Below are 17906 nucleotides of genomic sequence, written 5' to 3'. Positions count from 1 at the left end.
GCATTTGCATGAGTATTCGCATTATCGCAACTTAGTTTTCATAATAGCTCCCCGAGTTCGCCAGACGTGTTCACGCTGGGCTGATCGACGTGAGTTGCTATTAAATCACGATACTTACGTCGTGTTTGCGGGCAAACCGGGAGATCGACAGCTAGTTAAAGTCAGTTTCTCATCCGTCGATCCACCGTGCCGAGTTCTAATGAAAACGTTACAAATCGATTTGTTTTTGCAATATCGACGAGGCGGTCTTTATCCAATAAAGCCGTTTCGCATAACGACTGTCGGAAAAGTATATCGAGGTATGGCGTGACTTCAAAGCATTTTCGTAACAAGCAAGATAAATATTCCAGAGAAATAAATCAGCCGGATATTCCACAAGATTGCAGTAGAATGCGGCAGCTGACCTTGCCGATAATACAACAGCCAGTTGGCTTCGTGCTTTAAATCGTCAGATTAGACGCAAAGTTAAATGACAGCCACTACACATTCTTCGGGCTAACTGCACTGTAAACTGGCAAATTTATTCTTCGTTAAAATTCCGGCGGCATTGGGCCCATCGTAAAAGCGGGAAAGCCGAGGCGCGCCGCTAAGCAGATCTCTGGGACGAGAGCTGTCGCGCGCGTTACCGAGATCTCGTTCGTCACGGTTGTGTTCGGAGAGTGTTGCTCGCTCGAAGCGTCGTGTCCGATCGGCGGCATAATCTTACGGCGGATCTTCGGCGAGTACGGTCACATACATACACACGTACACACACAAACGAGAGGCGTCCGTGTTTACACAATCACATCCGTACATACATTCGTATCCGATAATGCGAGTTTCGTTTGTCGGGTAGCAAACGAGTGAGGCACACGAAAGAGAGAGAGAGAGAGAGAGAGAGAGAGAGAGAGAGAGAGGCATCGACGAATGAATGATGGCGGTTTATCGATTCCACGACATCGACCTCGCTCGACCTCCTCGCACGAGTCGACCGGAGCCGCCCGGTCCCGCTGCTTCGGAATCAATTAATAGCCAAATTGGCCGGTCATTACCGCTGGCAGATGCAATTCCGTGATGAACGATTCGTGCGCGCCGGCCCGCCGTCTGTTTCTCGCATAACGAGTGCCGTTGGCCGTCTGCACGCCCACGCCCGGCACGCCAAGAACCGTAAGACTTCTACGTTGCGGGAAAATCGAAATCGAAATCCGGATCGCGGAGTGTTGCAGTTACGACGCGTCGCGATGACTTTTTCCTTCGGATCTAAAACGCGCCGATGTGTCCCTGATTCGCTTGATGAATGGACGGTGCGTAATTGGACGGCTGATTTCTGAAAGAGCTTTAAATCATTAGTTTGTCAGCGTCGAGTCAAAGGTGGATCGTTAACACACGTCGTTCCGATATAAAAACGATCTTAATCAAATTGATGAAAAGAGTCCTTTCGGTTTACTTTTCACAATCGGCAATTAGCTGTTTTATTAATGATGTCTGAAATCCGGTTCAACGGCAATTCATTACGGCGGTATGAAACTCTCTACATTATCCGCCGGCGTTGTCGTGAAAACACGTCGCGAGGCCACATCCAATTACAGACAATCTCGTACACATATACGCCGGTAAAGCATGCACAGCACGCGTGCCGATAATTGCTCCGATCGATCGATCGATCCGATCGATCGCGCGTGGTCCGCGCCAAAACGGGAATGTAGCTACTCGGCGGAGAGATCCGAGATATATCCTTCCTAGACGCATTTCGACAAATCCCGCGGATCTACCGCAAAGTAGATGTCTCCTGTCGAGCGCGATCAAGTTTTTCCCGCAATACAGCGTAGAAAAAGCAAGTAGACGGGAACATTGTCGTCTCGACGGTCTCCAAGAGCCGTACTTCCATTTCCACGGTGACGTCTGCATCGCCGTCGTCGTCGTCGTCGTCGTCGTCGCCGATGACGCCTATGTCGTTGCCATCGATGACATCGGTCGTTCGACCAGTGCCTTAAAGATGGTACTCGGTCGCGTACGTGGACGACATAATTTATGGACCGCTATTTATACTCGATCCAACTCGTCCTTTTCCTCCATTTCCCCTTTTGCGTCGACGCACGCAAGAGTATGAAAGGCGTAGCACACACACACACACACGCGCGCGCGCGCACGCACACACAGGCGTATACATCGCGGTGCGCATTTCATCTTGGTCGGGAATTAAAACAAAATTGTCCCGAAGTTTGATGTGCGAAAGTTTCTTAATTCTCAACGCTAAATAACTCCATGAGCATCCGTACGTTGACATTGATACAGTTCTTAGTTTGTTCAGTGGTATTCGAGAGGTTGTTTGGTGCATACACACACGCACACACACAACGCACACACGCTGGGAGCAACTCATTCGTAAAATGTATACGCGACGGATAAAACACTGCCCTTGCGTGAACGTATAGGCGCGATGCGCGTGTAATTACGCGTATGCGTTGGTATAATACCGCGAGACTGGTCTGGAAGACGTAGATTTTATATCCCCGGCGATACCTCTTACCCATCAGCATTCGGTACCCGTGTTATTAAACGTCCGCGTGATCTTTTTCCGTGGACTCTCGCCGTGAGAGGAGGGTCCGCCGATCCTGTACTACTCCCCGTATATAATTACGATTTACTCCGCATCCCGATACGCCGAGATACCCCGCGCTCGAGAGTATCTTGGTGCCCGTGCAAAAGGATTTCGACGCGCGACTTCGGATGGGTATGACACGCCGGACAAATCTGTGTCCCCTTCCTCATAAGCCGCCGTGGCGAGAAAGTTAGCCATTAAAATACGCGACAACGCATTTGGCAATAAATCTTAGGGGATAATAAAATTAACGCACGCAAATCGCGCGCGCGCGCGCGCGCGTTGTATCACAGTTTCAATTTTTATCGTAAATCAAACGAAAAACAACTCGTCGTTAAAATACGGTTTGCCGTAACGCAAAATAGATTCTCAGCAATAAATGCGGAATAATCTTTCCAATGATAATAAATTGAAAAAGAATTAAAGCTCATCTATTCAAGACTTTACTGTACGTAATTTTAATTGCACGGAGCAACAAATGATTTATAAAATTACGAACAAATGAATGTTTTGAAATACAAGTGAAAACAATTTTCCGTTCTGTATTGCTTTCGTCGCACAGAGCGTTATTTTTATTTAGAATAATCGTCGCGCAAGGTGCATATGTAGCACGGTCACGTTTTTCTTCCGCCGGTGTCGGTTTGCGAAGGCTTCGTCATCCCGGTTACACACGCGTCCCCCCGGGGTGCCTACGTGGGTGTAACGAAGACAAATCACTCGCATATTTGATTAATTCGCGGAGATCGTCGGTCCAACGCTGGGACCCTCTTCACCTCTTCGCATCCTTCGTCCTCCGACGTCGTGAATCGAATCGAGAGCGAGTTTTTGCCGGCGAAGCCGAGGCAAAGAAGAAACCCATAACGTACTCATTACTGATTCGCGTCCTTATGCGTTCTCGGCACGAATGGCGCGATCCAAAACATTTCTACGAGCGGTCTTGCAGCGAGGTCTGCGAGTTAGAAAGATACAAAAATTTGAAATAAAGAAAATTCCACATTAACAAATTCAACAGGTTTGGAGGATGTTAAAATATACGATGGGAGAAATTAAGATTCCATGTCAGATGTTGCACTACGAGCGAACATTACACAAGCCCCCTTCCTTCTGCATCGATAAGTGGTCTCGGATGATAGCGGTCAATGGTTACTGATCAGCATATCCTGCATGCGTGTTGGCGCGATCGCCGCACGCGTAAATGTGCGCGATGCAGTTGCCAGATGCACCCGCGGCATCTTTTGCATACCTGCGCAACACTCCGTACCGGAACGCGAGTATTAACAAGATTCGAGTATTGACAATACAAAGCAGTCGGGGTGTTGTCTTCTCTCTTTTCCAGCCCCGAGCAACGTGAATGCAAATTTGCAGCATAAACTTTAATTAATATAACTTTCTCGTAATTTTTTAATTATTCGTTTATTTTCTCATTTTCAACGAATTTCTTTTCCGCTCTTCCCTTTTTGCTTTCCACGAGAGGCGGAGTCTTTGGTTGCCGTGTTTCTCGTGGCCGTGCCAGCCCTTTTTGCTGTCCTACTCTATTCTTATCCCGCTCTATCCTGCTTCGCGGTCTTCCCTTCTCAATCGCACAAATGGAATTCATTTCTAGTTCCTTGACTCCGCGTTCCCCGCTCGCCTCCGCGTTCCCCGTTCGACTCTCGCTCTGTCTCCGTCCTTTAGCTGCCGTTCGTCGATGCGTCCTGTTTTCACCTCAATCGTTCTCACGTACATGACGTACCACGCCGGCGACGACGACGGCGACGACGACGAAGATGACGAAGACGAAGGCCAAAGATGCTCGTGCTGCAGTCGCGGTAGCAGGATGCTATTTATTTCTCTTCGATAATGCTCCCGAGGCTATATTTGCCACTCTAATACGCACGCACATACGTGTGTGTATGCGTGTGTGTTGTGTGGGCAGCGGTGCTAGCCATGAGAAATCGAACTGAAGCTTCTAATTGGTGCCGGGAGGATATATTGAAATGAAGTCGTCGTGTTGCGGGGAAATTTTCCTGCGCCGCGACAAACATACGGTAATGTTCCGCGTTAATAGAAAACCGCTGAATGTTTATTTTCAAACATTATACCGCGACTTTTGTGCAGCGGGAACGTGAATCGCGCAACTCGGACATTAATTGTCTAAATGCGGCCTGAAAAGTAAATGACGCTCCGTTAGATTGACCGACGATTACCCGTGCGCGAAATAATTCATAAATCATTATACAATTTTTTCAAAGTAAATTATGCACGCTGCCTGCTCATGGCATAATTTTAGCGTAGTCGCGCAAATGCGAGGCTAACTAATTATTATTCCTCATTATTTGTCTCATTGGCAAGCATGCATACGATTTATGATACAGCTCGAAATGTGTGTCGCTGTGTAATTAGGAGACAATCTGGTGCAAGGCATGAATTACTCATCATTAAACAGTACCGGTTTTTCATTATTATTCGTTCGTCTCTTTCGCGGTGCGGTACACTTTTTAAACTGTGCGAAGAGAGCCGTCCATTCCCGTCGCGATCATAGCGTATAAAAAGGCATCCCGATGTCACGGTCGTCTGGTTCGCGAGCGACATTTGACGCGTGTTCGCAATTACGGGCGCTCTTGATTAATCGACAGACGCGCGTTCATGAATAACCGCGCATCAAGCGCGGGCGCGGGGGACGCGAGGAGACGCTTCTCGTCTAGTCCTCGCGTGCAAGGTGCAATCTCATTTGACTGAAAGTCTTCCCCCGGCGGGGTCGTTGTAACTCACCGGCGGAGCTGACGATTATTCACTTGGCGCATATTCCGATATTCGCGCGACTGCGAGCGAGCGAACGAGCGAGCGAGCGTGTACACTCGTGTCGCGCAAGAAAGCCGAACAAAAAGTAATTGTGATCGGTGGCGGAGTCGTTATATTGAAATCAAGATGTCTGCACGCAGACTTCCAATCACGGCGCTAAACTGGACAGGATTATCCTCCTATATGTAATGGAGTTTTTCTATGTCCGTATCACACTGCGCATCGACTCGCGTTTAGACGGCTCTTGATGAGATCTCCCGCGTCGCTTCTTGTAGGATTTAATAACGCGCCATTATCGTTTTTCCCTGGGAATCTTTCAGTTTTTTGCTCCTTCATCTGATTAACTATCGCGATAAAATGTGCGGGATGCTTCGCAAACCTTATGAATATTTCGCAAACATTATGAAACACTCTGCACGGCGAGGCGCATTAAACAGAAGCGCATCTCCTCCTCTCGCTTGTAGAATAGTCTCGGCGAGGCCAATAACAGCGGGCGATTAACTGTCTCGCGAACGACGTCGTGTATCTACGCTAGCTCCAGGCTAACTATTGATTTTTAATCGTTAACTGACTGCCAGTTGCTGCGCTCGCACACACAATTGGCCGCATCGAAGTCACTACGTTCGTATATGTCGTGTACGTCCGCGTTTATACGACCGTGCTCATCGCGCGGTAAGAAATCGTCAAGCGAGACGGACCCGCGAGTCGATTACAATTACTTCGGAATCACTGTGGAGGTCGCTTCCGTTTCGCCTCGCGGTGCTTTTCCTCCCTCGTCTTTGTTTTGGTAAAAAAGAGAGAGAGAGAGAGAGAGACGCGATAAATGCAATTTGCACTGGACGAACTATATTTATCGCGAGGTGCACGTGAGTATTAATTATTCGCCACGCCCGGAAGCCGCGTCGCACACACCGAAACGCGCGCACGAGAGCACTCCGCAACTTTCTTGGCATCGGGAGCACCGCGATAAATCACAGATCGATGATCAGATCGTATAAGGTCTCGCAGCACGAGAGATATCTTGCCTACGCGCGGTCGCGTCGTGTAACTCGCGACGAGAATTTCTCTTATTTTGCTAATTAGCTCGTAACGGGTCTGTCCCACTCGAGGTCGGCCGAGAGGAAGCCGGTCGTTCTCCTTCAGGGGCGATGGTAGCCCGCGACGCGATCGCCCGTTTACGATCGCCGCGAGAAGCTTGTGTGCGCGGTGTGGCCGCCTTCGGTGGATACTTTGTCGCCTCATTTCTTCGGTTTTCTGATGCTTCTCCGCGATGATGTCCATTCCGCGATCGTAACCGGCCGAATTACGAGCTATTCCGCTTTAAATATGGACATCAGCGGACCGCCCTTTCGCGATGTTGCCCTGTCAAGATAATATCTTGACAGCGATAAAAGGATTTTGGTATTTAGTATTAAGACGTTAAAATAAATTCCAATATAAGCCGTAGAATTTTTTTCGAGCGCGACGACGAAGCAACCAGTAATTTCACTCGCTATATTTATCATTTTTCCAAAAGTAATTGTTATGTGAATGTTGTTTACAAAAAAAACCGCATTTTCCATTTCTAATAACAAACGAGTAACAAAAAAGACCGGTAATCGCGATCTGTTAAATTCTAAAGAGGCGCTGCTCCTGGCCCGGGTTTTGCGCGGCTTCGGGCGCAATCGATTATTCCCGTGAAAACCTTGGAATGCCCGGTTAGGCCGAACCTACCAATAAAAGGCCGTTTGCATACATCTGTGGATTTTTAATTGGACCGGTAGGGCCTGCTTACAACCGGTGATCGAGATAGGTGCGACTGCGCGAAAAGAATCCGTCGAGCCCGTGTGCCGCTCGGGGAATTGAATTTCTCCTACGTTAATTAGAGAACCCTGCATAATTTCGGAAATATGCTTAGAAATTCAGTTTCAGGCGCGTAGCAGCCATCGAAGGGTTCGGCCGCGACTACAATTATACGGGCGGCTTCCGATCTGAAAGCATCTCTTGATGCCACTGTCGTGAGAATGCTTCGAAAACAGTCGCACGACGAATGCTATAAAAGTTAAAATCGGGACTCGGAGGAGTCGTAAATTCTCGAAAAAGTTGCGCATGAAACTTTTGGAAGAAAAATTTTGTTAGCAATAATAAAAAATAAAATGCGAAGAATTCGGATAAAAAGAAGCACCGCAAAATGAGCGAAAATGCTTCGAAATCTCGATCGTGTCGAGAGGCGCCGAGCGGGGAGGACACCGTCGAGGATCGATATGTGCCACCGCGAGTCCGCGACACTCGCCGCCGTCCAGTAGCGAAAAACGAACCCCGTACTTAAATAATGATGATTAGCTGCGGGTCGTGGTAGCGTCGAGCGACGCGACGAATGCGATGAAGAAGCGATACCGTGGCGGCGGTATGCTGTCGTTGACGGGGGTCTCGCACGGCCCTCTTGCCTCCCGCTCGCGTTCGTTCTTACCTCGAGCCTCCGCGTACTCCCCCTTCGTCCCTCTCGCCGCGCGGCTCTGCCTTGCTCTCGCGTTTCGAACGTCGCCGCGCCCGTTTACGGCTATATCGACGTCCCTTAGCGCGCGCGCGGGCGCCACGAGACGTTTAAACATCGAGGTCGTGCCGCGATCCTCAGTCGGAATGATATTCGTTAATGGAAGGACGGTCGCTTTTTGCGTAACGTGCGTGTAATTGAAAACTCGTAAGAAATTTCAAACGCTCAATCTCCACGACACGTAAAGCGAGTCGGTTTTCTTACTTTTAGATCGTGACGGAAAGAATACTTTTGCTGAAAGATCTAAAAATTTGGCCAGATACAGATCTGAAAATAAATTTTGTTGGAGATTCAAAAAATTTATTAACACAGCATTCGATCGATTGGTTGATGGATCGTCAAAACTTTTTACTGCGGTATGAAAACGATCGAGTGCTCTATTGAATAAATTTTGATTGTTTTTTTTTTCTTTTCGCGTACGTCTTGGAACAACGTCGCGGAGAGATCGCGCTTGAGTCGATCAACCGACGGTTTATTGACACTTCGATGTATCGATCGCCAGGCTAATCGTATTCGTCTTGTAGATTTCGTCATTTAACATGTCCGTTTCCCACGGTTCATTGCTCCGTGGCTTAAGTAATCGACCGCGGTGCACGACGAGTGTATGCAGTGCATAATAGCGTAAGAAACTCGAGCAGCGCGGACTGTTTGAACAAACGAATAGAGCTCTGTACACGCGTAAGACATCCCGGGGTGAAGACACAGCTAAACGGTCGAGTGTACGTCCAGTTGAGAGCGCAGACGAAGAATCGGAGAGAAGATGGCAAGAGGATCCAGAAATGTATGGCGGCCGAGAGGGACAAGACAATGGACGGTGACAATAAGACTCCCCGGCGACGTGAAAATAAATTAAAATAAACTTCGGCATTGGCTATCCCATTTCACCGCCGCGTCTTTTAATGCGAAGTGTCTTTGATACGTGACACACGTCGCAATAATGGCGCTGCCCGCTTTGGTGAAACGAAAACCGCCGCGGGATATTTTCGCAATCGAACGAGACATAAGTAAGGATTGTTTTCGAGCATTATGTGGAGATAAAATTCGAATCGCGATTGTAAAAATTTCGCGCGAGACGCGATATCGCGATTGTTATTGGAGGAAAGCGCAGCTGAAACGGTTTTACACGCAGTTCAATCCTTTATAGAATGCAATGAGAAAATCCGTATCGAGCTCAAGTTTACCAAAGGGCTAGTGTGCGATGTTACCGGAGCGCCGAGACGAACCAGATTCGATATGCGGCAATCTGCAATGGTTGCGATCCATGCGATCCGCAACAAAACAGGATTACACCGAGCGCGCGCAGCTCGGCTAAAGTCGGCGCTCATAGAACATCGGTGCGCGCTCTTATCGCACCTTCCAGTACACCTCCGTGGTTTCTTTTCCGCCGGGACAATCTCATCTAGGATTACAGCACAGTAATTCTCCCCCGGCCGGCTCGACGAAATTCCAGGCGAAGCGGAGCTCGAGGGATCGAATCGCCGAAGGATCCGAGCAAGAGCGGGAAAAAGATATATATGCGCGGCTACACATACACACGTGCGCGCGTCAAGTCTCCACTTGCCGCTCTCCGTGCGATGGTAAACGGCGATAACGAGGCGCGAGATAAGAGTCGAGGCGCATCATAGAAGGCGTGGGGAGGCGAGGAGTGTAGAGTCGAGAGCCCGGTCTATCTTCTCTCATCCCTTTCCCTCGTACCACACGTCGCTATCGGTATATCTACAGGGTGCCTCACAACTAGCAACAGTTCTTTTCATGCTACAAAACGAATCGAAACAAATTACCTAATGACGAGGCGTTTGGAATTATTAAACATAAGTTGAATTAAACGACAAAAAAAAGCTGCAAAAACCGGAGGCGCGGATGTTGGAACGCAAAAAAATTATAAATCAATAAAGAGAAAAATCGTAAAAGCGAATTGAATCAGAAATATCAGATTCTAATTTGATTCTATCGTGTTGTTGCATTTTTATATATCAACTCACACGTCTGCCAATAATACCGCGAAAACGCGGCACTACTGCATTCATCGCAGCGTGCCAATCGAGTTTCTTTTTGTCGCGCTTTGCAGCACGAGACTAGAAATGATTGCGATGACAGCGCGTGATTAGAATATGCGGCATAAACTTCGGTAGAATTTCTCGGATGAAACTTTGTTCCTGTATTCGCATCCTACGGCCGCGATGCCACGTACGCTACAATGTTTAAATTGAACGGCGTACGAATACCGGAAAAGAGACAAGAACTTTACGATTGCCGGATCGGAAAGCTATAATGTCGGTTGCAAAGCAAATGCGCGCGCGGCGGAGATTTCTGCAATGCTCGTTGCTTCTTTTTACCCCGCGTGCCTATAGCATAGGATTGAAAACGATTGCGGCGAAGCGACGATGTGTAGGTAGGTGTATGCGTGCAGCCCCGCCTGTGCATGTGTGTGTGTGTGTGTGTGTGTGTGTGTGTGTGTGTGTGTGTGAGCATACGTGTGCAAGCGCGCAAACGCGAATGCTTCTAGAGCCGAGATAGCGAAACGTACTTGCGCCGCCACGGTGTATCTCGCGAGCATCTGCGAATTCCAGCGGTCCACGAATGACCTCCGCGGTGGAATACGTTTAAGAAGCTTTTCCGAGATTCTCTTGCCCGGCGGAGTATCTCTGAATCGCGATCTGAGTAACAATAGTCGCTGCAACAATCTTGCCGCTACGGGCACGAAGGCACCGCGCAGCAACAATGTGGCGAACAATGGCTAAAATAAATTCAGAGAAGAAAGAAGCGAAGACACGCGCTTGAAAAATGTGCACGGTATACAAAAATGATATTTACTCGAGATTTAAAGAGAGAAAGATATTTGCAAAGGAGAAAACTGGCTAGAAAGTTTGTCGCTGATACACGGACATCGATCTCGAATCTATTTTAGTAAGCGACTTAATTAACTGTGTCGCTCACCACGCGCGATACATCGCTGCTTGTCGAGGTGCGCGCAGTCTGAGAAACCGTCGCGGTTCAGCGAGCGATTTGCATTCGGCAATAAACAGCCGCCGTCGAAAATGATATAAGCCGGTGCGCGCAGGACCGGCGAAAAGCGAACAACTAGAATTATATTCCTGGAGTCCCGCCATCTCTTTATCTTCGCTGTTTCTACCATTCGCCACATCTTCCCTCGGGTACAGCTCGCTTCTGAAAGATGCTAATACGAAGCTCGATTCGCAGCAGAAATGTATGTAGAGAGAAAGTAATCTTTCAGATTGCAGCCGACGCGATTTTTAAACTAGCCCTCATCGCGAAAGCAGACTTCGCAAGAGCGAAAAAAAAAAATTGCAAAAGAAAAACTGTTGACGCTTTGCGTTAGTAATCTCTTAGTCATATCAAGATAAATATCGTGAATATAATTACAGATAACGTGAGATGATAATTGCAACGTTCGCCAAAAAATATACTTCTCATGACAGCCGCGCCGAGGAGAGAGAGAGAGAATAATGAAAACATCGAACATAAAGTCGGCGACAAGGTGAATTAATTACGCGCGAACCGCGCGTAACTTTGTACGCCTCGGCGCCTCGGTACGAAGGAAACTAATTAAAACCTCGGGGACAAAGGCAGTGGTGCGCTGAATTAATGGCGCGCATAACTTTAAATAACAATCGGATCCCGACGACAGGAACGGCAAACAACGGCTGCGTGTGTGTGTGTGCAAGAATGAAGTACGGGAAGAATTATTCGCCAAGTGCCGAGAAGAGAGAGAAAGAGAGAGAGACAGGAGGGTTCACTCGAAGTCCAAGAAGATCGCAAAGTGTACTAAAGTCGTCGCGAGAAGATGAAATTCCGGGAACGTTACGCAAATCAGACCGCGAGTATTCGTCGTCGCTGGCGTGGCAGCGCGCCGCGCTATCTCGATCCGCGAATCTTCACGGCACGGGTTTAGGTCGGGTTCCTCTCTCCGAGGTCCGAGCCGCTCGCCGTGCGGATTCCGAAGAGGCGATTGCCGCGCGAAATTTGCAAGTCCGGCGAAAGCACGACGTGCAGAAGCGCACGAGAGAGCGACTCGGGAAGAGAGGAGAAGAGATCCGCGGAGATCGGCGAGAACGGAGAAAAGAATCATGACGGGAACTCGGTGGCGGGGAAAAAGGGACGGCGTGCACTTGTGAAAGAAACATACACCTTCGAACTGACGAATTCGACGTGTTTGTCCCGCCGAATATTTACCCAAAACGTCGTGTTTGTGTAAGGAATTCAACTGGATTTTATCGCGTAGAATAATTTATGTATTATGACATATGAAAGCATAACAATTAACATAAAGCGGATAGTGTAAATACCGTGGTATCGTATTATTAACTCAAACAAACATTTCTGACGATTTGATCATCGACGAGAGTGGCGGATTATACGCTATTTCGGGACGTTACGGCCGGATCGTTTTCACGCGTTATATCCGGATGTATCTTTATAGCCAGCCTTAAATGACTGTAGTGCGCGTTGATCTTTATGGTGTCATCGTTAAATTCGTTAAAGATGGACGATGTGTCGCGCGGATAAGATTACCGTTGTTCGGTCGAGGTGGTTCTCCAAATATCAATTCCCCCCCCCTCCTTTTTATTCGTCTTTTACGTCGTTGTTTAAAGAAAATGCGGGTGATTAAATTTGCAGATGTAAAAGTGACTGAAATAAATCCCGCCGTAAAATCGCTCATTTTATTTTTCTCTTAACGCGTATCGCGCTCGAACACGCCTTCGGCGAACAAATCGCAGGGGCGCGATGCATCTAATGCCATTCGCGGGCGAGAGCAGTCGACAGTCAGCGAACTTTGGGCTCCTCTCTCGACGTTCCTCATCTCTCATTCCTCCTACTCTCACCCTTCCGCGCTCCTCGCCCCGCGCTTCGCTGTCTTTTCTTCGCGCAGAGAAGAGAGAACGGAGAGGAGAGGACGTGGTGCTGGAAGCCCTCAAAGCGAGCGGCGATATTTAAAGCATATGCAAAGAGTGCAGCTCTCCGCAGCGGCAGCCTCCGCGGCAGGGAGAGAGGGGCAAAAAGTCTCGGACAATGGCGGCTTGCGTTCGGCTGCCCGGAATCCGACTCACGACGATTTATGCGACCTCGGCGACGACGACGGTCCTCCTCCTCGTCCTCCCCCTTTTCCTCTTCCTCTTCCTTCTCTCCTCGCACTCGCATCCTTCTCTTTCGTTCTGCCCGCTCCGATCTTCTCGTTCGGCCCGTGTCTTCCCGACCGGCACTCGAGAGAGAGAGAGAGAGAAAGAAGCGCGCATTCTTTCGACAAGAATGCCGGGGCCTCGAAAAGTACGAAATACTCGATCCGCGAATTCCCGGCAAAATCACCTTCAAACTCACTGCGTTATTCATCCTAATTATCCGCGTTTTGGATTATGCACGGCGAAGACGGTGAATGATTTAGACGGGGATTTTTCAAATTTTTTTATCCAGCGCGAGATAATATCCGATTCGCAAGGAGAGCGTGTTAAACCGACTATGCGAGTGCACGCTCGTCTAGCAGTTCTCCCGATTTTTGTCCGTGAATTGCTGAGATGCATAATCGCGCGTGCGAAGCGAGAAAGCTCGCGAGAGTAAGCGGCGCGACTTTCTGATGAGCAGTTGCCGATTGCACCTTAGCCTTCTAACGAAGACGCTTGTTACCGTCGTTATCGCTTCTTCCGCGTGCTGCGAAACTGCTGTTCAACAACGGCCGTCTTGTTTCGTGTTCGCGCCGGACTCTCGCGAGCCAGGGAGCGAGCAAACTACCGGTATGTATCGATTGACCCGTTCGTCGTGCGTTTACAATGCCGATTTCCAACACGATCCATCCCAATGTCGTTAATCTCGCTTTCTATCCGCGATCCACGTGTCAATCACCGTCGCGCCGTACTTTCTATGCACGTCACTAGATTCCGACAATCTAGTAAAACGACGTCAAGTGAGTGCATAACGATACGCCTCGTTTCTATTTTTTTATCACAACCTTCGAATTCGTCGTTCCGGACACCTTGCTCTTTTTTTTTTTCCCGATCAAACCGAAAAGGCCGTTCGTTCCGCGGATAAGATAAAACCGAATCTTTTCTAGCCGAATTCTTTTTCAGACGCCATAAACTCGACCGTAAAATGAGGCGCGTCCTTCACTTTGTCGTTAGATTTTATGGAAGAATCGTCCGCGAACTGAACAACTGCTTCCCAATAAGGGCTTCGTCTACGTCGGTTTTAACGGACGCCCGAAGCGTCGTCGAAACGATCCCTCTTTCCTCGCTTGTGACACCCTAATGATCGCGTTTTTCGCGTGATTCGAGAAGCGCTCACGCGAAGACTACTTTATCGGAACAGGTGATCGTAAAGTAGTAGTCTGGTCTTTTATTTCTCACTTCGCGTCAACTCGATCTGATAATCTGATTGGATGTTCCACAATAAATGTCACATTGTGCAAAATAAAATGCGCATGTTAAAGTTGAATGATAATTTATATCAAATGTCATTAGCATTAATGTTTAACAGTGAAACAATATTTTGTGTCACTAAAGTTTTATCGTCGTTTTGTCGCTAGGAACCGACTGATCAATATAATTAATCTAATCGAGATGCAAAGCGAAGCGACATTCGTTCTGTTTCATCGGGAGCTGCTCGGATTTATTGGAACAGATGTCGCAAAATGGTAGCACGAACCGTCGGTGCACGTCAATGCGCGTCCGCGAGAGTCTTCTCTTTCTCTCTCTCTCTCTCTCTCTCTCTTTCTCTCTCTCTCTCTCTCTCTCTCTCTCTCTCTCTCTTTCTCGTACAACCGAAACGAACCGCACCTGTGCCGACGATCGCTGGCCCGTTCAACTTTAATCTGATAATCTGATTGGCTGCCGTGTGTCAAATATTGCGGGCCCGAGTGTCAGGCCGCGTTCTTCTGCGCGAACTGGTTCTCGGCCGGACGCGTGGCCGATTGGAAGTCGAGTTCTGAAACTGACCGGCCGATCGCGCCAATGCCGGAAGGACAACTTTGAATGTGCAGCGCGCGGATCGGTACTCGTTGTTTCGTGTCACATATAAGACACACTTCGCATTTTGTATCTTACATTTTATTTGCAAGTCTCTTAGACTTGCATACGCAAAAAAACGACTTGATATAGAGATAAGGAAAATGGGAAAAAAAAAGCGTAATTTTTTGTCACAAGCAAATTACAAGCAACCATTTCTCGCACGGTTCAGAGCGCGAACTCCCACGCGAATCATAATTGCGATTTATCTAACGCGTACTACTGCCGCGAAGACGCGACGGATCCGAGAAGCGCGTTTCTAGTGCGGTACATAGATCGCTGAGGCCGGACGTTTTTACGAGGGAGACGTACCGAGACGGGAACGGCGACGAGGACTACGAGAATCCACCGTGAATCGAGACCGTGCGTCGTGCGGGGTCAGGATACTTTTTAACCCCAGATAGCGCAGCTTACGGATCCTCCCTTTCCCTCGTTTCGACTCGCGGCCAGTGTGCATTGGGAGAAAGAGAGGAGAGAGACGAGCAGGGGGCCAGGGGACGAGGCGGAGCGAGAAGCACGAGGAGGAAGAACACGAGGAAGAATAGAAGAGGGGAGAGAGAGAGAGAGAGAGAGAGAGAGAGAGAGAGAGGACGCGGGGGAGAGGGATGCACGTCGTCGCTCGGTGAAGGAGGCGCGCACTCGGACCTCGCGCGCATTGATATGCAACAGGCTGCATATGCGGGCCATGCCGGGCGAACAATACGACCCACCGGTACGGCACCGCCGTGTAAACTATCCGGCATCCTCCGGGCCTATAACGTACCGCGCGCCGTGCCGCTCGATACCGCACGGGACAGTTTACACGGTGCATCGGGTATACGGCACGGTGAGCGCGGGTCGTGACGCGCCGTATCTTGCATCGGATGTACCACCAGTGTGGAAACACGGATACGTACCTCCTCCCGCCTTTCCCCCCCCCGCCCCTCTCCTTTGCCCTCCCCCTGTTCGCTCCCCCTCGTTCGTTCTCTCCCGCACCCCGGTGTATCGGCACGGAGCAGTCCACCCACCCGTCCGTCCGCGACCTTACCGGAACTCAATCCTCCCCCGTGTCTATCTCTCTCTCTCTCTCTCTCTTTCTATCTCTTTTTCTCTCTCCTCGTACTCTCCGCCTCCGCCCGCTGCGCGAATCCTATTTCTCCCCTGCTTTCGATGACCACCTGTTTGATCCGACCGGAGCCGCTTTCCCCGCCAACCCATCTTCTGCTGAATTCATGGAAGTTCTTGCATTTCGAGGGTTTGGTGGAGTCTTGCGGAACACCTTGTTCGATCTATATTGTCGGCGTGTGTACACGGCGCTACGTGGAGCGGTGAATGTCTTTAAATAGCATGCGAATATGTGGGACTTCGCGCGTGCTCGCGAAAGGATATCGAGGCATACCGCGGTGTAAAGCCGCGCTTCACCGATCACGTATAAGGAGGAAAAGGCGGAGTGGATATCTTCATTCGTAATGCGCGTTCAGCTTTTAGGGCCGCGCGCATCGTGCCTCGGCGTACACGTAGGCGTTCGCCAAGTCCACGGCGTTTTACTCGTGACGCGACTATGCTAACACGGTAGCCGCGCGTGGAATACGTTTTCGTAGGCATTCGCCAGCCAACCGCGAGAAATCAAGTATCGTACCTTCATTTCAAAAACTCAGACGCACATGACTCCTGAAGTTACGCAAAGATATATGTGAGTCTGTCGCGTTATAAATTTAATGTTTGAGAAATCGCGAAAAAGCACACGATATGTATGTTAATGGGAAAATAATGTGCGAAAATGATTTATGAAAATACAACGTAGACGCGGACGTTTCATAAATTTATATAAGTATAAAATTTGCACGATGAGGAAAAAATCTCTATTATTCATCGAGTCACGATCATAGTAATCTTGGCACGCGCTCGACGTGGTTACACGAGCGATGATGCATCGCGAGAATGTAACAGACGGCCAATGAAAAGGCCCGGCATAAAAGCGAATTGACGTACCTGTCGAGGAAGATGATGCTGTCGCGGTGTCCTTCACGCCAGCAACGACGGTGTTCTGCGGGACGTTTTCCTTGACCGTGACGGTGTAGCGTGGCTTCTCGCAGGTGGCTATTCTGTGTCCGGCGGAGGAGACAGCGACCTTGACCTCGGCATCGACGATGCTCTTCAGACCAGCCGCGTCCGTCGCCGATACGTTGAACTGATGCAACGACGACCGCGAGAGCTGGCTCGATTTTGCCACATGCAGCTCGCCAGTATTGCGATCGATGCGAAAGATCGAGGCCTCGTTGCCGCTGGTGATGCGATAGGTGAATTGGCCGAAGACACCGGCATCGAGATCGGTCGCCGCCAGCCTGAGGATCGGGCCGTGCGCCGTGCTGTCGCTACGCAGGGTCACATTGTATTTCTGCGGCTCGAAAATCGGCCGGTTATCGTTTATATCCGTCACTTCGATGCGCACAATCGCAATCGTGCTTAAGCCACCTGCAAGCAAAGTTGACATTTCACTTGAACAAATTGTACCGTGATGCATTAATAAAGAAGCGAGCGGGATGAAGCAATTTGTAAAAAAAAATGGAACAATGCGATAAATTTCTTACTCGTTAACGATTTTTCAATGATACCTAAATGTATATTTCTGATCAATTGTTATAATTTTTATAATTTTATTCATAGCTGAATATCAAGAATCGAGCGGTTGGGGAGCACTGAACTCGGATCCCGATCGCGATACACACGGAGGTGAGAAGTGCGCGGTCGAGCGATTATGTTTATTTCATTCCCGGCCGAAATCCTCTTATCGAGCCAAATAATGTCGGGGTATTAGCCGACGTAGAGAACGAATCTACGGGGACGCGCCCGGAGCCGGTCCGCATAAATCACGGGCGTCTCGTACCACGGTCTTTTCTCGGATCCAATCAGCCGCTGGCCGCTCTCGCTCCTTCCTTTCTCGGGTTTTCGCTTCGTCTCTTTCCCTCCTCATTTTTTTTAACCTTCTTTTTCTCTCGCTTCCTCAGCGTCCCGTCTC

General features: G+C 49.1%; 1 protein-coding gene across 2 annotated transcripts in view; it reads right to left on the bottom strand.

The window, feature by feature from the left end:
- ds (dachsous cadherin-related 1) overlaps positions 1-17906 on the bottom strand; it is a 293968-nt gene that overhangs the window by 36121 nt on the left and 239941 nt on the right. For both annotated transcript variants that reach the window (XM_067354567.1, XM_012367034.2), the window contains exon 3: positions 16880-17362. In XM_067354567.1, the coding sequence (XP_067210668.1) occupies positions 16880-17362 (483 nt within the window). The remainder of the gene's footprint in view (positions 1-16879; positions 17363-17906) is intronic.

This window comes from Linepithema humile, chromosome 4 (assembly GCF_040581485.1).
Source record: "Linepithema humile isolate Giens D197 chromosome 4, Lhum_UNIL_v1.0, whole genome shotgun sequence".
Lineage (NCBI taxonomy): Eukaryota > Metazoa > Arthropoda > Insecta > Hymenoptera > Formicidae > Linepithema > Linepithema humile.
Note: the sequence above shows the minus strand (reverse complement) of the source record. Positions and strands in the feature narration are given on the sequence as shown.